Raw genomic sequence first — 24265 nt, forward strand, 5'->3', positions numbered from 1 at the left:
GGTTTTATGTATTTGGGTGCTCCCATACTGGTGTATAAATATTTACAGTTGTTATATCTTCTTGTTGGATTGTCCCCTTTATTATCATATAGTGTCCTTCTTTGTGTCTTTTTACAGTCTTTGTTTTAAAGTCTATTTTGGCTGATGTAAGTATAGCTACTCTGGCTTTATTTTGACTTACATTTGTATGATAAATATATTTCCATCCCCTCACTTTCGATCTGCAGGTGTCTTTAGGACTGAAATGCATCTATTGTAGGCTGCATATAGGTGGGTCTTGTTTTTTTTTTAAGATTTATTTATTTGAGAGAGAGAGACAGCATGAGTGAGGTAAAGGGCAGAAGGAGAGAATCTTCAAGCAGACTCCCCGCTGATTGCAGAGCCCAGGAGTCAGACCCTTAACTGATTGAGCCACCTAGGCACCCCTGGGTTTTCCTTTTTTATCCACTCTGTCACCCTATGTGTTTTGATTGTAACATTTAGTCTATTTACATTCAAAGTAATTATTGATGGATATGTATTTATTGCTATTTTCTAACTTGTTTTGTGGTTATTTTTGTACTTGTTCTACAATTCTTTCTTCTCTTTCTCCCATGGTTTGTTGGTTTTCTTTAGTGATATACTTGTGCTCCCTTTTGTTTTAATTTTATTTATTTATTTGACAGACAGAGACAGCACACAAGCAGGGGGAACAGCAAAGGGAAAGGGAGAAGAAGGCTCTCTGCTGAGTGGGGAGCCTAATGTGGGGCTGGATCCCAGGACCCTGAGATGATGACCTGAGCTGAAGGCAAATGCTTAACAGACTGAGCCACCCAGGCACCCCGTGTTTCTTTTTCTTTATTCTTTGCATATCTATTAATGGTTTTTGTTTTGTGGTTACCATTAAGTTTGTGTATAGCATCCTCCACATATAGCAGTCTATATTAAGTTGATGACTGCTTAAGTTCAAATCCATTTTTTTATTTTTTATTGTTATGTTAATCACCATACATTATATCATTAGTTTTTGATGTAGTGTTCCATGATTCATTGTTTGTGCATAACACCCAGTGCTCCATGCAGAATGTGCCCTCTTTAATACCCATCACCAGGCTAACCCATCCCCCTACCCCCCTCCCCTCTAGAACCCTCAGTTTGTTTTTCAGAGTCCATCATCTCTCATGGTTTGTCTCCCCCTCCGACTTACTCCCCTTCATTCTTCCCCTTCTGCTATCGTCTTCTTTTTCTTTTTTCTTAACATATGTTGCATTATTTGTTTCAGAAGTACAGATTTGTGATTCAACAGTCTTGCACAATTCACAGCGCTCACCATAGCACATATCCTACCCAATGTCTATCACCCAGCCACCCCATCCCTCCCACAACCCACCACTCCAGCAACACTCAGGTTGTTTCCTGAGATTAAGAATTCCTCATATCAGTGAGGTCATATGATACATGTCTTTCTCTGATTGACTTATTTCACTCAGCATAACACCCTCCAGCTCCATCCACGTCATTGCAAATGGCAAGATCTCATTCCTTTTGATGGCTGCATAATATTCCATTGTGTATATATACCACTTCTTCTTTATCCACTCATCTGTCGATGGACATCTTGGCTCTTTCCACAGTTTGGCTATTGTGGACATTGCTGTTATAAACATTGGGGTGCACGTACCCCTTCGGATCCCTACATTTGTATCTTTGTGGTAAATACACAGTAGTGCAATTGCTGGATCGTATGGTAGCTCTATTCTCAACTGTTTGAGGAACCTCCGTACTGTTTTCCAGAGTGGTTGCACCAGCTTGCATTCCCACCAACAGTGTAGGAGGGTTCCCCTTTCTCCACATCCCTGCCAACATCTGTCGTTTCCTGACTTGTTAATTTTAACCATTCTGACGGGTGTGAGGTGGTATCTCATTGAGGTTTTGATTTCGATTTCCCTGATGCCGAGCGATGTTGAGCACTTTTTCATGTGTTTGTTGGCCATTTGGATGTCTTCTTTGGAGAAATGTCTGTTCATGTCTTCTGCCCCCCATTTCTTGATTGGATTATTTGTTCTTTGGTTGTTGAGTTTGATAAATTCTTTATAGATTTTGGATACTAGCCCTTTATATGATATGTGATTTGCAAATATTTTCTCCCATTCTGTTGGTTGTCTTAGGTTTTGTGGACTGTTTCTTTTGCTGTGCAAAAGCTTTTTATCTCGATGAAATTCCAATAGTTCATTTTTGCCCTTGCTTCTCTTGCCTTTGGCGATGTTTCTAGGAAGAAGTTGCGACGACTTAGGTCGAAGAGGTTGCTACCTGTGCTCTCCTTTAGGATTTTGATGGACTCCTGTCTCACATTTAGGTCTTTCACCCATTTGGAGTCTATTTTTCTGTGTGGTGTAAGGAAATGGTCCAGTTTCATTTTTATCCATGTGGCTGTCCAATTTTCCTAGCACCATTTGTTGAAGAGACTGTCTTTTCCATTGGACATTCTTTCCTACTTTGTCAAAGATGAGTTGACCATAGAGTTGAGGGTCCATTTTTGGGCTCTCTCTTCTGTTCCATTGATCTATGTGTCTGTTTTTGTGCCAGTACCATACTGTCTTGATGATGACAGCTTTGTAATAGAGCTGGAAGTCCAGAATTGTGATGCCACAGGCTTTGCTTTTCTTTTTCAATATTCCTCTGGCTATTCAGGATCTCTTCTGGTTCCATACAAATTTTAGGACTATCTGTTCCATTTCTTTGAAAAAAGTGGATGGTATTTTGATGGGGATTGCATTGAATGTGGATTGCTCTAGGTAGCATCGACATCTTCACAATGTTTGTTCTTCCAATCCATGAGCATGGAACGTTTTTCCATTTCTTTTTGTCTTCTTCAATTTCTTTCATGAGTATTTTATAGTTTTCTGAGTACAGATCCTTTGCCTCTTTGGTTAAATTTATTCCTAGGTATCTTATGGTTTTGGGTACAATTGTAAATGGGATCGACTCCTTGATTTGTCTCTCTTCTGTCTTCTTGTTGGTGTATAGGAATGCCACTGATTTCTGTGCATTGATTTTATATCCTGCTACTTTACTGAATTCCTATATTAGTTCTAGCAGTTTTCCGGTGGAGTCTTTTGGGTTTTCCACATACAGTATCATATCATCTGCAAAGAGTGAGAGTTTGACTTCCTCTTTGCCGATTTGGATGCCTTTGATTTCTTTTTGTTGTCTGATTGCTGTGGCTAGGACCTCTAATACTATGTTGAATAGCAGTAGTGAGAGTGGACATCCCTGCCGCGTTCCTGACCTTAGGGGAAAAGCTCTCAGCTTTTCCCCATTGAGAATGATATTCGCTGTAGGTTTTTCATAGATAGCTTTAATGATCTTGAGGTATGTACCCTCTATCCCTATACTCTGAAGAGTTTTGATCAAGAAAGGATGCTATACTTTGTCAAATGCTTTTTCTGCATCCATTGAGAGGATCATATGATTCTTGTTCTTTCTTTTGTTAATGTATTGTATCACGTTGATTGATTTGCGGATGTTGAACCAACCTTGCAGCTGAGGGATAAATCCCACTTGGTCATGGTGAATAATCCTTTTAATGTACTGTTGGATCTTATTGGCTAGTATTTTGGTGAGAATTTTTGCATCCATGTTCATCAAGGATATTGGTCTGTAATTCTCCTTTTTATGGGGTCTTTGTCTGGTTTTGGGATCAAGGTAATGGTGGCCTCATAAAACGAGTTTGGAAGTTTTCCTTCCATTTCTATTCTTTGGAACAGTTTCAGGAGAATACGTATTAATTCTTCTTTAAATGTCTAATAGAATTCCCCTGGGAAGCCATCTGGCCTTGGGCTTTTGTTTCTTGAGAGATTTTTGATGACTGCTTCCATTTCCTTAGTGGTTATAGGTCTGTTCAGGTTTTCTATTTCTTCCTGGTTCAATTTTGGTAGTTGATATATCTCTAGGAATGCACCCATTTCTTCCAGGTTATCTAATTTGCTGGCATAGAGTTGCTCATAATATGTTCTTATAATTGTTTGTATTTCTTTGGTGTTGGTTGTGATCTCTCCTCTTTCATTCATGATTTTGTTGATTTGGGTCATTTCTCTTTTCTTTTTGATAAGTCTGGCCAGGGGGTTATCAATCTTGTTAATTCTTTCAAAGAACCAGCTCCTAGTTTCGTTGATCTGTTCTACTGTTCTTTTGGTTTCTATTTCATTGAGTTCTGCTCTGATCTTTATGATTTCTCTTCTCCTGCTGGGTTTAGGCTTTATTTGCTGTTCTTTCTCCAGCTCCTTTAGGTGTAGGGTTAGGTTGTGTATTTGCGACCTTTCTTGTTTCTTGAGAAAGGCTTGTATTGCTATATACTTTCCTCTCAAGACTGCCTTTGCTGTATCCCAAAGATTTTGAACAGTTGTGTTTTCATTTTCATTGGTTTCCATGAATTTTTTTAATTCTTCTTTAATTTCCTGGTTGACCCATTCATTCTTTAGTAGGATGCTCTTTAGCCTCCACGTATTTCAGTTTTTTCCGACTTTCCTCTTGTGATTGAGTTCTAGTTTCAAAGCATTGTGGTCTGAAAATATGCAGGGAATAATACCAATCTTTTGGTATCGGTTGACACCTGATTTGTGACCTAGGATGTGATCAATTCTGGAGAATGTTCCATGGGCACTAGAGAAGAATGTGTATTCCGTTGCTTTGGGATGGAATGTTCTGAATATGTCTGTGAAGTCCATTTGGTCCAGTGTTTCATTTAAAGTCTTTATTTCCTTGTTGATCTTTTGCTTAGATGATATGTCCATTTGAGTCAGGGGGGTTTTAAAGTCCCCCACTATTATTGTATTGTTGTCAATGTGTTTCTTTGCTTTTGTTATTAATTGCCTTATATAATTGGCTGCTCCCATGTTAGGGGCATAGATATTTCCAATTCTTAGATCTTCTTGTTGGATAGACCCTTTAAGTAGGATATAGTGTCCTTCTTCATCTCTTATTACAGTCTTCGTTTTAAAATCTAATTTGTCTGATATATGGATTGCCACCCCAGCTTTCTTTTGGTGTCCATCAGCATGGTAAATGGTTTTCCACCCCCTCACTTTCAATCTGGGTGTGTCCTTGTGTCTAAAATGAGTCTGTTGCAGACAGCATATTGATGGGTCTTGTTTTTTAATCCAATCTGATAGCCTGTGTCTTTTGATAGGGACATTGAGCCCATTTACATTCAGGGTAACTATTGAAAGGTATGAATTTAGTGCCATTGTATTGCCTGTAAGGTGACTGTTACTGTATATTGTCTGTGTTCCTTTCTAATCTATGCTGCTTTTAGGCTCTCTCTTTGCTTAGAGGACCCCTTTCAATATTTCTTGTAGGGCTGGTTTCGTGTTTGCAAATTCCTTTAGTTTTTGTTTGTCCTGGAAGCTTTTGATCTCTCCTTCTATTTTCAATGACAGCCTAGCTGGATATAGTATTCTTGGCTGAATATTTTTCTCGTTTAGTGCTCTGAAGATATCATGCCATTCCCTTCTGGCCTGCCAGGTCTCTGTGGATAAGTCTGTTGCCAATCTAATATTTCTACCATTGTAGGTTACATATCTCTTCTTCCAAGCTGCTTTCAGGATTTTCTCTTTGTCTCTGAGACTCATAAGTTTTACTATTAGATGTTGGGGTGTTGACCTATTTTTATTGATTTTGAGAGGGGTTCTCTGTGCCTCCTGGATTTTGATGCCTGTTTCCTTCCTCACATTAGGGAAGTTCTCTGCTATTATTTGCTCCAATATACCTTCTGCCCCTCTCTCTCTTTCTTCTTCTTCTGGGATCCCAATTATTCTAATGTTGTTTCATCTTATCGTATCGCTTTTCTCTCGAATTCTGCCCTCATGATCCTGTAGTTGTTTCTCTTTTTCTCATCCTCTTTATTTTCCATCATTTGGTCTTCTATATCGCTGATTCTCTCTTCTGCCTCATTTATCCTGCAGTTAGTGCCCCCATTTTTGATTGCACCTCATTAATAGCCTTTTTGATTTCTACTTGGTTAGATTTTAGTTCTTTTATTTCTCCAGAAAGCATTTCTCTAATAACTTCCATGCTTTTTTCAAGCCCAGCTAGTATCTTTAACCAACTGGGCCACCCAGGTGCCCAGCCCAGCTAGTATCTTTAAAGTCATGATTCTGAACTCTAGGTGTGACATCTAATGTCTGTATTGAGTAGGTCCCTGGCAGATGGTACTACCTCTAGTTTTTTTTGCTGAGGTGATTTTTTTTTGTCTTGTCATTTTGTCCAGAGGAGAATAGATGAATGAGAGAACAAAATGCTAACAGGTTAACAACGTCCCCAGCAAATATACTCTATACAAATCAGAAAAGACCTGAAAGCATGGGAAAAGAAAGGGAAAGAAAGAAAAAAGAAAGATAAAAAATAAAACAAAAAGAAAAAGATAAAAACAAAAACAAAAGAATACAAAAAAAACAGAATATGATCAAATATGATCAGGCTAGTGCATAGATCAGTGCCACACCCTAGATTTTGGGCATATTTTGGTCTGTTAGAAAAAAGTGCCTCCTAAAATTTTAAAGGAAGAAAGACATATATGTACAAAATAATGGTTGATACAACGAAGGGATGGAAAATGATTGTAAAGATGAAAATTATAAAAGATTTTATAAAGGAATTGATAAGATAAGAAGTTGTTTGAAAAGAGAAAGAAGAAGATTTTTAAAAAAAAAAGAAAAAAAAGGGAGAGAATGTGATCAGGCTGGAGAGTAGAACAAAGCCATACACTAGTGATTTAGGGTATATTTTGATCTGTTAGAAGAAACTGTATCTCAAAATTTTAAAGAGAGAACAACTTATATATATATATGCCAAAAATAAGGGTGACTACTACAAAGGGATAAAATATGACTCTAAAAATGAAAAATAAAAAATGTTTTTTTAAAAAAGGGATGGATAAGATCTTGGTTGAAAAAGGGAAAAATAAAAAATCAAAAAACAGTTAAAAAATTACCTTTGAAAAACTAATGAATCATGGTATAAAAGCCATGAATTCTATGTGCAGTATTCCCCTAGCGCTGGAGTTCTCCCATTCTTCTTGATCGGTAAACTTGGTCTTGGGTTGCTGGCTGTTCATGCTGATCTTCTAGGGGAGGGGCCTGTTGCCGTGGTTCCCAAATGTCTTTGCCGGAGGCGGAATTGCCCCGCCCTTGTCGGTCTGGGCTAAGCAAGCTGCTCACGTTTGCTCTCAGGAGCTTTTGTTCCCTGCAAGCTCTCAGTATAGCTTTGGAGAACCAGGGTGAAAATGGTGGCCTCCCAATCTCCACCTGGAGGAGCTGAGAACTCGGGGCCCCACTCCTCAGTGCGCCCCCAGAGAAAAGCAGTCACTCCCGTCTCCCTGGTCTCCAGCCACACTCTGTGCTCACCCGGCCGGTGACCGAGCTTTTCTATCTCTGGCACCCGACCCCGGGTGGAGTCTCCAAACCCAGCAGATTCCTGCGGTGCGCTCCTGTGCCGCTCCTCCTGGGGGAGGAAGGGGAGTATCCCCAGCTCTGCCGCTTGTTGGGTCCCTGCTGGAGGAGCAGTGGCCCGACTGTCGCCAATCACAGTTTATGGCAATCCCGAGCTGAGAGCCCACGCTTCGGCTCCGTCTTTGCAGCCGGCTTCCCTGCTCCGATACCTGGGAGCTCTGCTGCACTCGGGCACCCCCGGTTTTTCTGTGACCCCGAGGGTCCTGAGACCACACTGTCCCGTGAGGGTTCCACTCTCCGCTTAGCCACTGGAGTGACGTCCCTCAGCGGAGCTGACTTCTAAATGTTCCGATTTTGTGCTCTGCGGCTCTATCACTTGCCAGAAGTGGCCGACGGAGGCCCCCTCCCCCGCCGTCTATCCTCCCGAATATCGCCTCGGATTCACTTCTCCGCACGTCCTACCTTCCAGTAAGTGGTCGCTTCTCTGTTCAGAGAGTTGTTGCTACTCTCTTCTTCGATCTCCTGTTGAGTTCATAAGTGTTCAGAATGGTTTGATCCCTATTCAGCTGAATTCCTGAGACCAGACGAAATCCAGGTCTCCTACTCCTCTGCCATCTTGCTCCGCCCCCTCATTCTCAAATCCATTCTTTATTAATTTTCCCCCCTCCACATTTTAGTTATATAGTTTCATATTTTACAACCTTTTACTTTGTGAATCTCTTGACTTATTTTTACATGAATACTTATTTTTACTACTTTTGTGTTTCCTACCGTGCATACTCCCACTTATGGTCTTTCCTTTCCCCTCAAAGTTTCCCCTTTAATATTTCTTTTAGGGGTGGGTTAGTGGTTATGATCTCTATTTTTTGTTTGTCTGGGAAACTCTTATCTCCCTTTATATTCTGGATGATAGCCTTGCTGGATAGAGTATTCTTGGCTGCCCATTTTTTCCTTTCAGCACTTCATATATACCATTCTACTCTCTTCTTGCCTGCAAAGTTTTTGCTGTAAAATCAGCAAATAGACTTATGGGGTTTTCCTTGTATGTAGCTGGCATCTTTTCTCTTGCTGCTTTTAAAATTACCTCTTTAGCACCAGTTTTTACCACTTTAATTATTATGTGTCTTTGTATGGACCTCCTGGGGTTGGTTTTCTTGGGGGAATCTCTGCCCCTCCTGGATCTGGATATCTGCTTCCTTCCCCAAATTAGGTACATTTTCAGCTATTATTTCTTCAAATAAATTTTCTGCCCCCTTTTCTCTCTGTTCTTCTGGGATCCCTAAAATGAATGTTATTATGCTTAATGGAGTCACTGAGTTCCCTAAGTCTATTCTCATTTTGCATAATTTTTTTTGTCTCACCTTCTCAGCTTGATTACTTTCCATTATTCTGTCCTCTAGGTCGCTAATTCATTCCTCTGCTTCTTCTAGCTTGCTATTTATTCCACCCAGTGTATTTTTAATATCATTTATTGTGCTCTTTATCTCTAACTGGTTCTTTTTAATCTCTTTGCTAAGGATCTCACTGATGTCCTTCACTTTTTTCTCAAGTCCAGTGAGTGTCTTTATATTATTTTAAATTCTCTATCAGGCATGTTACTTATTTTATCCATTTCACTTAGGTTTCTTGCTGTGGTTTTGTTCTATTCTTCCATTTGTGCCATATTCTTCTGTCTCCTCAATTTGCCTAACTCTCTGTGTCTGTTTCTCTGTGTTAGGAAAGGCAGCTATGTCTCTTGCTCCTGAAAGAGAGGGCAGGACCTGTACTTTTAACTATGTGGCACTGGTCCTCCTCCACAGGAAACACATAGCCATCAGGGAGACCTGGGCCAGCTGGGACCACTCCACAAAGCAAGCACAGGTGGGCAGGTGGGAGCACATTGCCACAAGCTGTGTGCACCGGTCTTCCTCCACTAGGGAATGCACAGCTGCTGTGGAGACCAGGATGGTACGATGGAGCTATTTTAGAGAAAATCTTTCCTGAAGAAAAGACTTTTGATGAGTGACTCCACTGAAAAGAATTTTAAGAACCTGGATCTGGGGGCACCTGGGTGGCTCAGTTGGTTAAGCGTCCAACTCTTGGTTTCAGCTTGAGTCATGATCTCAGAGTCTTGAGATCAAGCCCTATGTTGGGCTCTGTGCTCAGTGGGGAGTCTGCTTGTGATTCTTTCTCTCCCTCTCCCCAACACTCCCCCTGCTCTCTTTCTCTCTCAAATAAATAAATTAAATATTTTTTAAAAACTGGATCTGGTTTATTCAGCACACACACAAACTCATGCACACATGCACCCCAGTATCAAACTAAATTCTCAGACCCTACTTGTAGCATAAAATCTTGTGTTCTATAATCATGCTAAATTTTTTTAAATGCCCATGTGAAGTAATACTCTTTAGCAGTAAAAAAAATTGGCTACAGTGGCTTTTATTCTCACCTTCCATACATCCAGAAAATAATTATTAGCTGGGTGGTAAAATTTGTTCTAAAATTTAAAAATCTTCTAATGCACACTGTTACTTGTGCAATTACATGTATTTAACTTCATTGTCACTTGAATGCAGGGAACAGTCTCTAGCTGAAAGAACAACTCTAGATGAGACCTAAGCTGATGTCTCTTAAAGCAAGAGCTGCATGGTGATATAAAGAGAATGGACAGCACAACATATAAAAATCAGACGTCAGGGGAGCACATGAAACAAGACAGAATGAGGTGCTGAAACCGTTGCATGACTCCACACTCCATTGGGTGATTAAATAACAAATACCTAAACGTATTCTTCCCCTAACCAATCATATAAAATAAATTTATATTATGGAAAACACTTCCCTATAGTTCTCAAGCAGTGAGAACTTTCTGGAACTTTCTAGTATTTATGTAGCATAGGAACCATTAAAGTGATTTTGGTAGAGGTCTGGATGCTAAATCACATCTAGGATGTTCCCTTCAGACTCTCTCTAGACTAACAAGAAAGTTATTTGTGTGTTTGTGATGGAGTTGGGGAGCAGAGAACAAGAAAGAGAGTATATGAAGGTGTATACCGAGATAAATACATTAGGCATACACAGATATATTTTCTGTACAAGCTCTGTATAATCTCCTTTTCACACATATATATATATATCATGTCAATAAAATATATTTTTATTGACAACTTTTCATGTCAATAAAAATATACTTCCAAAACAGCAGTTACCAATCAGATACATCCTATGCTATCATACTTTTATCTGTAACTATTACTGCTTAAATAATGGAGAAATATATAAATCATCTTATATTTTCATCATAACCCTGATTTGCCATATGCTCTCTACTCTTAGTATTTTTTAATATATTCTCCAGATATATTTTATGTGTGTTTGAATATAATTTAAATGCTATATATTCATATGTAAATATGTTTATTTAAAACTAGGTAACATTAGGGGTGCCTGGCTGGCTCAGTCAGTTAAGCACCCAACTCCCCTTTTTTTGGCTCAGGTCATGATCTCAGGGTCATGAGCTTGAGCCCTGCATCAGGCTCTGGACTCCGTGGGGAGTCTGCTTCTCTTTCTCTCTCTCTCCCTCTCCCTCTGCCCCTCCTGACACTCATGCTCTCTCTCAAATAAATAAATCCTTTAAAAAATAAATAAAACTAAGTAACATTATATATACTATTTTATGCATTTCTTATTTGTATATCGCAATCCATTTGCTTTTCTTTAACTTCAGTGTTGTTCAACAACTTTGGATGTTTGATTGCCATTGTTTTTCAACTTTGATTTATTTGTTAATAAAACTGAACATCACTGTTCTACTTAGATTCGTTTTTATGTCAGTTATATTACTTATATGCCACTATATTATGTTTTAATTATTTCTTTCATTTTCTGATGGCTTTAAGTGTATTGTGTTTGGTGATATTAAAATTTTAATTTCCCCTCATTATTCCAAACAAAGTATATCATATTTCACGGTAAAAATAGTGAAAGGAGCACTGGTATACCTTTTTTATTTTTTTTACTGATTTCTCAAATATGCAGATATATTCCTTCATTTCTTTTTGGTATCTATGACCTCCACCTTAACCTTTTACACATGCCGTTATCTGCATTTTCTTTCTATGATTTGGTGAGTTGGTAATTAAAGCTTAGTTGAGGCAATGCAGTGTCCTCCCTGTAGCCCAGTGATGTAAACAGATTATTTCAATCACTAAATTAAAATCCAGGGAATAGTTAGTGACATCAACAAGGTTCCATTTACATTCTTTAAATGGGATTAATGAGCCCAATATAACATCACTGTTGTGAGAAGACAAAAATTATGGAAAACATCCAGTCCGTGGCAGGGTTTTGTCAATTGTTACTTTCTGCCACATCCCACTTCCTCTCTCCTGTGAAAGAAATTACTCTAGCATTCTCTTAGTAGCATTACTGTCATAGAGGCAATGATAAGTGTAAAAGGAAGAAAGGAAAGTATGTGCTCATTGTCATAATGTATGACTGAGATTTGGTGGCATTTTTTTGTGTTATGACACATCACCAAATGGAGCTGGGGAATGCAGAGAAAATTAACTACTTTCTTTTATTTCATGCATTATCCTCTTCCCCTTTTTACTGTTTGATTGAACAGCAGGGACATAATTTTCCATGGAGCTTAAGAGGGCAGAATTAATTCCATAATTTAATAAATATTTGTTGGTCCACTGTTGGGGAGAATGCAAACTGGTGCAGACATTGTGGAAAACAGTATGAAGTTTCCCCAGAAAGTTAAAAATAGAACTACCTTATGATCCAGCAATCGCACTACTGGGTATTTACCCAAAGGATACAAGAATACTAATTTAAAGGGATACATGCACCCTTATGTTTATAGCAGCATTATTTACAATATCCAAATATGGGAGGACCCCCAAGTGTCCACTGATGGAGGAATGGATAGAGAATATGTAGTATATATACAATGGAATACTTGGCCATAAAAAAATAATGAAATCTTGCCATTTGCAATGACATGGATAGAGCTAGAGAGTATAATGCTAAGCAAAATAAGTCCTTCAGAGAAAGACAAATACCATATGAATTCACTCATATGTGGGATTTAAGACACAAAACAAAACAAGCAAAGGGAAAAAATAAGAAAGAGAGAGAGAGGCAAATCAAGAAAAAGACTCTTGACTATACAGAAGAAACTGATGGTTACCAAAGGGGAGGTGGGTGGGGAGATGGGTTTAATAGGTGATGGGGATGAAGGAGTACACTTGTGATGAGCACAGGAAGTGTTGAATCACTATATTGTACACCTAAAACTAATATAAAACTGTATGATAAGTAACTAGAATAACAATAAAAACTTAATATTTATTGAATGCTATAGTCCAAAGACAGGAAATTATAACTACCACACAGAGGTCAGGGGACTGCAGAAAACTATTGTTAATCTTACATGTCCTCCAGAGCCTTTGGGTATAAGACTTGTGGGAGAATGCTAAAGTCACCACAAAAATTCATGTTTTATATCTTTTGGAATCCATATAAAGAATGGCTTTTATCCCCATTCTATTTTAAAATGTCATACAAATGTATATCATCAGTAGGACCTAAACCATATTCAGAATCCTGCTGGCCAAGAAATCTGAGAAATGTAATTCATAGGCTTCTAGCTTCTGCAATACAGGGGAGCGCATAGAAGGGGGTACAAAGACTTCCCAGTGTTAGCTGACAATAATTGGAAAAGTCCTCTGAGTTTTATTCCTCTAACATTTCTGATGATTTTTTAAACATACCAGATTTCCTATATTAAATATTTTCTGTTTAAAATACCTAGTGCAACTGGGTATTTACCCCAAAGATACAAATGTAGGGATCCGAAGGGGTACATGCACCCCAATGTTTATAGCAGCAATGTCCACAATAGCCAAACTGTGGAAAGAGCCAAGATGTCCATCGACAGACGAATGGATAAAGAAGATGTGGTATATATACACAATGGAATATTATGCAGCCATCAAAAGGAATGAAATCTTGCCATTTGCAACGACGTGGATGGAACTGGAGGGTGTTATGCTGAGGGAAATAAGTCAGTCAGAGAAAGACATGTATCATATGACCTCACTGATATGAGGAATTCTTAATCTCAGGAAACAAACTGAGGGTTGCTGGAGCGGTGGTGGGTGGGGTGGCTGGGTGATAGAGATTGGTGATGGTATGTGCTATAGTGAGTGCTGTGAATTGTGCAAGACTGTTGAATCACAGATCTGTATCTCTGAAACAAATAATACATTATATGTTAAAAAGAAGAAGAAGAAGAAGAAGAAGATAGCAGGAGGGGAACAATGAAGGGAGAGAAATCGGAGGGGGAGATGAACCATGAGAGACGATGGACTCTGAAAAACAAACTGAGGGTTCTAGAGGGGAGGGGTGTGGGAGGATGGGTTAGCCTGGTGATGGGTACTAAAGAGGGCACGTTCTGAATGGAGCACTGGGTGTTATACGCAAATAATGAATCATGGAACACTACATCAAAAACTAATGATGTAATGTATGGTGACTAACATAACATAATAAAAAAATAAATAAAAAAATAAAATAAAATACCTAGCGCAGTTTCTCTTTTGCTGACTAAATCCTGAGTGATGTACACTCCCCAAAGATTTTGACTGAATAGTTTTTATACAAGCGGATGGTGATTCATATTTTGAGAAGCCATGTTTTTGAGGGATTTCCTCCCCCCCACACACACAATTTTGGAAGGGATAAAATTACATTCCCTCTTTAGGCTTACCTTGTCCTATTGGCTATTTCAGTGCCAAATTTTCAAATGCTTTTAAGAAACTTTTTCTTGATATGAAATGACCCTTTCAAATATTGACAAGGAAGTAATAAACAATTTTACTGTTAATCAAAACATATCTGTGTGCCAGACCTAGGGACTTAGGGACCTAGCCCTAGGAACCACTGGTTCATGACTTTGGCTCTAGGACTTTACTGTGCTGGAGCAGAAGGATTCAAAAATAAAACAAATTGTCTTTTGTATCAAAATGTTTCCAGGCTATGGAGAAGAAAGGTACACAATACTAATATGCACGGGATATGGGGGCAGCACAGAGGAGGGTGGAATTAAGTCTAAGTAGGACAAAACAGGCTACTGGAGGAAGTGATGTATTATCTGGGTTTCAAGGGGTGTATAAGGGCTCATTAGACATGTGCCTAATGTGGGGAAAAGGGCATTTCAGGAAGAGAGAACAATATATACAATACTGCATAATGAAATGAGTCTTCATAGGAATCTGTAATTAATTTAATATTGCTGAATCATAAAATAAGAGTGGTGATGTGGGGGCAGTGGAAGGGATTGAGATCAGAGGAAAGGAGACCAGTAAGAAGCCATAGTTCTGACAAGAGATGATGACTTGAAATAGGGTAATGGAAATGAGACTGGGAAGGAGAGCATACCCAAGAGAAACCTTTGCACAGAAGCACCAGGACACATATCCATCAACAGGGAAATGAATGGGATATTATACAGCATTAAAAGTGAATGAACTACAGCTACATGGATGAATCTTAGAAACAAAATGTTTAGCAAAAGAAAAACATCTCAAAATGCTACCTAGAAAAAGATACACAATGCTGTGAAATTTAAAACAAAAGTAAAAAACATTGTTCAGGCATACACGTATGTGATAAGAATATAGGTAACAAGGGCATGGAAATAATAAAAATAAATCAGGATATTGGTTTCTTTAGGGCAGTTGGGGGAAAATGTTGAGAAGTTTTAAATTATCAGTAATATTCTAGTTCTTTGGTTGGGTACCAGATTCACAGGTTTTTACTGTAATTAAAAAGGTAGATGGATATATAAGTAGTCGTTTACGGCCCCATGACGAAAATCATGACCGAGTATTCTGTTTATTTCTGTTCTCTGTACAAGAAAGAGAGATTTGGGGGGTGAAATCAGTTGGTTTCCAGACATTTCTTTTTAACCTAAAATTGGTTTTAGATCAGCTCCTCCAAAGGAAGATGCCTCACTGTGTGAGGCCCACGTGCTTTTACATCCCGCGCTTTTTGCCCTTTGCCCTTGGCCATCATCGCTTCCCCTCCAAAGGGAAGCGGGTGACGACAAGCAGTGGGAGAAGGGGGAGGGGCAGCCCGCGGGTCTAAAGCGTTCCTATTGGTGGGGAGAAGGAGCGAGAACGAGGCTCAAGCTGAAGCGTGGAAAAGAGGGGCGAAGGGGCGGGGCTAAACGGGAGGCGGGGCTAAAAGGGCTTAACGGGAGCGAGGCGCAAGTGCAATTGTCCGCGCTTCGCTGCGATGGCGGCGGCGCCGAGCACAGTCGCACCGCTGGCGGCGGAGTCTTCCCCTCAGGAAGCTACCGTCTCTGCCGCCTCCTCCTCCTACACCGCCTGCGCGGCGGCGGCGGTGGCGGCGGCAGTGATTGTGCCTGCCTCCTCCGCCACCTCCACCCCTGCCAGCCCGCCTGCCGGTGGCTGTGGCGACGGCGGCGGCGGCTTTGGCGGCTCCACTATGGCGGCGGCGGGGAGGGGGGGCAGTAGTTTTAAAGTAGACACCCGCCCTTTCCTCAGAGAAGGTGAGTTCCCGTCCCGGGGTGTGGGGGCGGCCCCATCTCCTTCGCTGCCTCTCTTCAGCCCGTCCGAGATCGGACTGGGCGCGGTTCGCCACCGCCCCACCCCCCACCTGCTGTGGCGCAGTAAAGGCCAAGCTCGCCCCGCCCCGCCCTGCCGTAGTAGTCCCGAGTGTGCAAGATGGACTGAAGCAGAGAGGGGCTTCCCTACTTCTCCCCCTCAAAAGGATGGGGGGTGCCCAGGAAAAGGAGCTGCAGGTATTCACAAGGCAGGAGTTTAAAGGGAAGAAAAATACCACATAGTTTTTCTCCCAGCCAGGGTGCCTCAGTATGGTCTACGAAGCTGAGGTGTGAGTTGGTAAAAAGAGGAGGCAAGGTAGAAGTGCTGTGGAGCTGGAGGGTCAGGGAAAGGGAAGGGGGACTGACGGAGAAAGGGGGCAGAGATAGAAAAGGCCGAAGAAACAAGAAACAATTTCACCCGTTTGGTGAAATTCAGCATCCTGCAGTGTAGAAACTTGGAGTAGGATATTTAAAGAGAGATGAGGTTAGGAATTTGGGGAGGTTAGAATGTATACTGGAGCTTTAAAGTAGGAGCTGTTAGATTTTAGGATCATAGGGTCTGGTGGAGGGGGTTGTACAAGGAAAAGAATAAAGGAAGAGAGTGTGGTAGAAGCACAGATTTCAGAAATCACTTTGGAGAGTTTTCTTTGGCTATTTGAGGGTGTGACCTTGTAGAGCAAGGTTTAGGGGCCCATCTTTGAGATGATTTTGATTTTAATAAGTGCTGTTGTACCTACCAACACATACTACTCCTAACATAGAAGAGATATTTCTTGACGATTTCAGTAATAAGTGGTTTCTAGTTCACACAGAATACTATATACTAGTAAACAGCCTACTAATAGCAAACTGTAAAATTTGCCATTGAAATGTGTTTTAAAGCAGTGTTTGGAAATGCCTCTTAGATTGTTGAGACCGATTCCACTACAGAAGAGTTCAGTAAAGCATTTTGCCATCGTTAATTTCGTAATTAATTTCCAGTATTTGTGTGTTACCTTATGTTGCTAACTTGCCTCCAAAGTGAAAGACGTGGACACTAAAATGGAGTAGAATAATTTAAGTTCCTTTTTCTTAGGAGAACACCCCATTAAAATTACCCCATAAAAATGATTTTCTCTTCACATTCTTAAATGGTACATCCCTCTGTGCTATTTCATAACTTTTCACACCTTTCACTTTGGAGGAATGGCAAAGCAGTAAAAAAAAAATCCTTTACAATATTGGTCATAGGCACATTACATAAATGCCACTTACTAAATATGGAAGTTAGAAATACACTGTGATATGGTGATGTCTTTTTATTTATTAGCTCTCTTACTGAAGGCAACCTTTGAAAGACTAGTGTCTTTAGTCAGCCTGGATTTGTACAGTTGTTTCAGGATGAAAATATGAAATCTGGAATTTTTTGTTTTTATACCAAACTATGTATAACTAGAAAGGAGAGAACAGATTTTAGAGGTGGTCGAGATCACAGTTCAATCTCGCTGTCGTGGCCTTTCCACAGTAAGTTTTAGGACCAGTATCTCATGGGTATCTCATGGAGCAAATGGCTTTTTGCCTGTCTCTGTGACTGGCTTGGTTATAGTATCTTTGAATTTATGTAGGTATTGAAGGCTTTAAGAGATAGAAATTCATAAAGTAGGAGCAATACCCTGTATATACTATTACTAGCTGGCAAAATGAGGAGAGCTCTAGCAGAGGAGTCTGGTGCAGTGAACTTAGGTTCTGTTGTTTATCTGCTAGATTTTGTGACCCTGAACAGATCACAGACTTCTTGGATTTGGGTTTTGACATTTCTGAAATAGAGGTATTGGACCAGACGTACTCCAAGGTTGATTTCAGATTTGAAAGTATGAACCATGATTTTGCAGTTCTGCATTGATACTCTCGATGGCATTTCCGTGGCTGTGCATTAGGACAGTAATTCATAAACCATGAGAAACTTTGACCATAGTTATCATTTGACATTCAGTGAGTGATGAAATCTGTGTTGTTAGTGTTGAGACCATTTACTAGGATATGAAAAACCAAATATAATTGCTACCTAAAAATGATCTCTTACCATTTCATTTTAGGTAAATATCCTTCGTTAACTGTTCACTCCAAACCAAAACTCTCTTACCTTTCCACCTAACAACAGATAAATATGTGATATATAGTACACTGTCCAAAACATTATTAGGTCAGAAAAATATTTTTGTTTAGATATTTATAAAGACTATAAATGATTGCCAGTTGTATGATAGTAGATAAAGGAGAAGAGAGAAAAATATTGCTTGATGGTGTGCCAGTATCTTTTGCTTGTTTGTTTTTTAAGCCCGGGTTAGGAAATTGGTCTAAATAGTGACAAAGAATTGTCAAGATTCCAGTTATTCCAAGTCCACTCCAGATAGGACCATTAAAAGTGGTTTGATCAAGTATTTGCTGAACTATTTTCAACTATAGCCAACATCTTTCTTAGGGTTGGTAATGAGCAGATGTCAGTGGAGATTAGAAATTGGCAAGCAGGGGAGATTAGAAGCTTTTGAGGTTACAAATGGGAAATTGGGTAATAAAAACAAAACAACAAACAAAAGAAATGCCATATAAATGGACATACGACAAAACACATACCTACCCAGAATTCATGGAAAGGAGAGTCATGAGATTTTGTAGGACACTTCGTATTTCATTCAGTAACATTTTCAAAAATGTTTAATGGCTCAAAAATGAATTTTCACCCAGTATTAATGTTCCAGTGTAATCATAGTAAAAATCAGAACAAAAACAAATCCCTTTTATTTACCTCTTCTTTTTAAGAAAAATAAATTAAGGGGATTGTTTTAGATTGGAGGACACGCTGGCTTTTTATTTAGTTAATTATCCATTTGCATAGCAATTACCCAACAATTACCTTTGTCTCCATATTATTCGGTAAAGTTTCAAGTCCCCATAAGAAAACCTAGTTAATGGCCTTTCCTTCATTTACTCAGGAATCATTTATTGAACACCTGTATGTGTGTGTGCCAGGCACTATGCTCAGTGATGAGGATATAGATGAATTAGACACAGCTATATTAAAGAGCTCAATAGTAGTGCTTGGTAGTAAAATTATAAAATGAACAAATAAATAACTGGGAAAAATACAATTTTAAATATCACTTGTCAAACTCTTAAACTATCAGGACTGCCTCATTGTTTATTATAAACCTGTATTCTACCCATGGTGTCTTATATACTACAGGCACACTAAAACACATTATATTATAAATGTGGTATCTAAGAAGGAATAATTAGCAAACTGTTAGAATTAATTTTTAATTCTTTACATTTGGCGGGGTGGGGATGTCTGGAGAGAGGTTAATGACCACTGGTTAGTTTCTGACCCTCTGTCTTTAATTAGGTGTCAATATGTGATAATATTGACTAAGCATGCCCCTTCCTATATTCATCACATATCTGTTAGGGTATGAACTTTGATTCTTTTCCACCTGAAACCAGTCTTGTAGATCCATTCACATTTACTAATCTGTTGGAATGAATGGCATGGTGGCTTTCTGACACCAAGTAGGTATGGGATCAAGTAAATTAATGGATATACACAGTACTTGAATTCATTTTATAACTTCACAAGCAGACAGGACTCCAGAGCTAACTAGCCACAGAGTACTTATATTATGAAGGTCAGGGACTTAGTTTAAATAAAGACAAAGTAAATATTAAACATATAACTAGTATTCCCAGTTATTTTATTAATTACATTTTATTTTGGAATTAATATGCTATAGGAAAGCCTTTATTATATTTTTTTGTAACAATCTGTGTAAAATAGCCAAAACTTGCCAAACTTATAGGTCAGGTACTAATTTTATAAACTGAGAAAGTAAGGATACTAGATAGCATTATAACTGAGTGTTCATAACGGTCACAGGTACAAATCTGCATTTCTGGAACAAATAATATTTCTGAAAATTCCTTAAATGGGTTGTGACATTTAGGGGGCAAAAAGAGTTAAAACACCTTGGCAAGGTTAACATGATCCATTTTCCACTATAACTTAGTGTTGAGCTCTATTTTTCTTTCCTTTATATGATGCCATTAAAAAATTGCAAAGGTCAAGTCAGCTATTAAAAAATCCTTTTAAATCAAAATGTTTGAGGGAGGCTATCTCAAAAGGTGTAATCATGGAGAATATAGCACATATGCTCTTTGCAGAATTAAGATGATGATTTTTCTGGTTTATTGACTTTATATTAACCTGACTTTATATCTGTGACTGGTTTATCAATTTGACTTTATATTAACCTGACTTTAAATCTGTGACTAAGAGTGAGATTTATGTTTATATGATTGCAGCCAACTCTTCTGAGGTTTGCTCCATTCTTGTCACTTCATTAAAATAGGATGCAAAGAGTTTTTTTACAATGCTATTTTTTTTTTTTTGCATCAAGATCAGTTGGACTGTGAAATTCCCACTTCAACAAAGCATTAAAACAGTTAATAGCTAGGTATTGCTATAAACATCTGATGGGTTGTCTTGAAGAAATTTGGTCTTTTGTACAACTAAATCTAATTGTCATGCAACAAATAGAAGTCAGATTCATTTTGTTAATTATAGCCATTTATATACAGAATCATCTACTTTGAATAAGCTTAAACTTCTTATCAAGATAACCGAAGAACATTTAATTGGAGTGAACAGAGAAAGTTCTCATACTTAGAACTGAAGGGATGTTACAATCTTCCTTTCCTCAGAGATCCTGTATGGTTGATTTTGGGGGTTTGTTTGTTTTTGAGAGAGAGATAGCCTGTGCATGTATGGTGCCTGGGGAGGGGGGTAGAGGGAGAGTGAGGGAGAGAATCTTAAGGAGGTAACCCTGCCCAGTGCAGAGCCCAACACAGGGTTCGATCTCAGGACCCTGAGATCATGACCTGAGCCAAAATCAAGAGTCAGACACTTAACTGACTGAGACATGCAGGCACCCCAGATCCTGTATGGTTTTTAATTTCATTAGTGAGAGTGGACCAAATTGTGGGCATAGATTCATTATTTTTTTTCTGACTCATGCCATAAATGTTTTTCTTTTATTACAAAAATCTTTTATCCTAAATTGTCTGGTGTTACCTAGTAGTACTAGAAGAAAGTTTCAAATAGGATTTGGATTTCACACTCAATTGCATTTTTGGATACAGAAGTTAATGGTATTTTACTTTAGCATAATAATGCAGCTATTTGGAGGAGGTACAATCCAACAAAGGTCTCTAAAAATGAGTTTCTGAGAAGCGAATCCCCTTTGCTTTTTATATCATCAAAGGCAGATACTCGAACAAGCTGAATTGAATATTTTTATATCAACATAAGGGATTCTAATCCACAGAATGTTAATTATTTGTACTCACATTTGTATTTCACTTACTTAAGAACATCCCTCAGCTATTACTAATGCCTCTCCTCAGACTTCTGGAACTTTTTCTTAGTCCAAATCCACCATTTATAAATGGCAAATCCAAATGAATCTGGAATCATATATTTTAACTTCCCCAATCCTTTGTTTCCTATGACCTCTTTGGGCTTGCTTCCTTATTTTGAAATGAGAACATTAGACTAAATCAGCTATAAACTAGAAGCAATTTTGCCCCACAAGGGACATGTGTCAATGTTTGGAGATATTTTTGTTTGTCACAACTGGGGAGTGCTGCCAACTTCTAGCTGGTAGAGTGCTGCTAAATGTCTTACCATGCATAGAATAGCCCCTCACAACAATGAATTATCTGGCCCAAAGTGACAATAGTGCTAAGATTCAGAAACATTGGACTAAATGATCTCTAAAATTACTCTGATCTGATAAAAAGTTTTATTATATATAATATTAAGTAAAACTTTCAGCTACTGAATTAGTAAACAAGCATACTTTATCAAGTGATAACGTGTGTTAAACATTTTTTTTTAATTTTGTTTCATTTAATAGTCACCATGTTCTGGGAGAGACATTGTGTTTCTGTACTTTTTAGATAAAAAAAAAAACTGGCTCAGAGTGGTTAAATAATTTGCTCAAGGGTATAACAGAGGTAGAGAGAGGATTTGAATCTGTTTGACCAACTCAAAAGCTTATTCTTTTTTCCTACTACCCAGTGCTGTAGGTCATAATTTTTCCCCCATTCCAAATTATTATGAAAGCTTTGCTTTCTCAAGTCATGTAAACACTCCTGTAGGAAAGAAATAAAAAGACTAAACACTTGGGACACCTGGGTGGTTCAGTCGGTGAAGCTTCTGCCTTCGGTCAGGTCATGATCCTAGGGTCCTGGGATTGAATCCTGCATCGGGCTCCTTGCTCAGTGGGGAGCCTGCTTCTCCCTCTGCCTGCTGCTCCCCTCTGCTTGTGCTCTCTCTCTCTGACTAGTAAATAAATAAAATTTTTAAAAAGACTAAACACTTTCATTAATAGAAAATTAGTTGATTCTTCCTCTCACCAACGGCTAAGGCCACACAAAAATATAGTCAAATTGTAGGAGCACCAAATACATGAATTTTCTTATCAGATCCCATTTATGGTTTGTCAAAAAACCACTCTTTCATTTAAAATAACCCTTATGAAAATTAACCCTTATAATTGTTATTCAAGAGAGGATCACTTATGTGATAATAGCAAAACAAAGGTTTATTACTTGCTCATGCATTTTCCTCTGGGTGGTAAGTTGACTGCAGGGGAACTGCCTGCCCTTCATGCTGTGGTTGAGGGAGAAGAAGTTGCTTTTGTCTTTATTTTAACTTTTTTTCAGTATTTTATTACATTTCTTATTGTAGCCAAATATACATAACATAAAACTGCCATTTTAAGCATTTTTAAGTGTGCAACTCAGTGGCATTAAGTACATCCACATTGTTAAGCAACCTTCACCACTATCCATCTCCAGAAATTTTTCGTTGTCCCAAATTGGAACTCTGTACCTGTAGGTCATAGTTTTGTTATATGACCATATTTCTCCAACCTAAAGAACTTTCTGATGTGTCTAATATCTAGAAAATAAAATACTTAAAAGTTATGCTTAACTTGTTAACAGTTGGCAGTAAAAGTGTACTGTTTATTGTGACCACAGAGGACAGCATTGCAAAGCAGTTTTACTCTTAATACTCTGAATGTAAACAGGACCATGCAATAAACATGGTTTTATTTCATCTGTTCCATATCCTTTAAGCTGTAACTCCATTATCAGCCTTAGGTCTCTGACAATTTGAATCTAGTTTTTGATAGTGCTTTCTTATTTCCCATTGCTTTTTTTAGGTTAAAATGCAAAGAAATGTTATCAACGTGAGAAACTCCTGTATGTTTCAAAGACAGTATATCCCAGTCTTTATTTGAGAGGACACCATTGTATCACTAAGATCTCGCTATCAAGCTACACTAAGATGGGCTTTGATTCTGAGTATAAAATCTTGCTCCCCTATCCATATCTCTTTTCCAAGTTTATGATGGCATATAAAATTCAAATATGTCAGAGAATGAAGAACAGTTGAAAAGTACTATGCTACTATGCTAGGAATATTAAAGCAACGTCTTAAGATCGACTGGGAGATATTTACCTTCCCATGTTCAAAGAACTTTATTTGCTGCAGGTGAGGGATGAAGTCACACTTACTTATTTTTATTTATTTATTTATCATTTATCTATTTATTTGTCATTTATTATTTTGTCATTTGATATTCTAATGTGTAATCTTATATTTTTAACCCTAGCGCTCCTAACTTCTAATTAACTTAGATTGGAAGATGCAGGACCATCTGCCATGAATTTGGTGTATTCATTGTTGGAAAAGAAAACTCAGCCACTTATACCTAAATTATAACTAAAATAATACCCTAATTTGCAAAAAAAAATTGTTGACACTAGCTATAATGACCAAAACATTATATTTAGTAATAGAAATGCTGTGTATGTTTTTGCAAAGAAATACCTTGGAGAGAACCAATTTTAGGGTTAGGACATAGATAAGGAAATGCAGATAATGGAGGAGTAGGGGAAGAAATATTGGGACCTTTTGAATTTTTAGGCCCTAAAGTCTGTACGACTGTATAGCTGCTTAAAAGTTCAAATCATCTTTTGTGTTTCCTGATAGACTTATTATTTGGAAGGAGCTAAGATATTTGGATCCTTTGTAAGTACCCCACCAAAATTTTGCTTCTCTATGTATTTCTATCTAAAATACAACCTTTTCTTATTGATAACTATCAATCCATGT

The 24265-nt window shown here is 38.4% G+C and overlaps 1 protein-coding gene across 1 annotated transcript in view; it reads left to right on the forward strand.

The window, feature by feature from the left end:
* The first annotated feature begins 15689 nt into the window (after positions 1-15689).
* The window catches only part of ZMAT1 (zinc finger matrin-type 1), a 33424-nt gene continuing 24848 nt past the window's right edge, over positions 15690-24265 (forward strand). Inside the window, exon 1 of the mRNA XM_028095350.2 lies at positions 15690-15993. Coding sequence (XP_027951151.1) covers positions 15717-15993 — 277 coding nt within the window. The 5' untranslated portion in view covers positions 15690-15716. The remainder of the gene's footprint in view (positions 15994-24265) is intronic.

This window comes from Eumetopias jubatus, unplaced genomic scaffold (assembly GCF_037043125.1).
Source record: "Eumetopias jubatus isolate StellerSeaLion01/CBP00866 unplaced genomic scaffold, mEumJub1_p1.0 scaffold_11, whole genome shotgun sequence".
Classification (NCBI taxonomy): domain Eukaryota; kingdom Metazoa; phylum Chordata; class Mammalia; order Carnivora; family Otariidae; genus Eumetopias; species Eumetopias jubatus.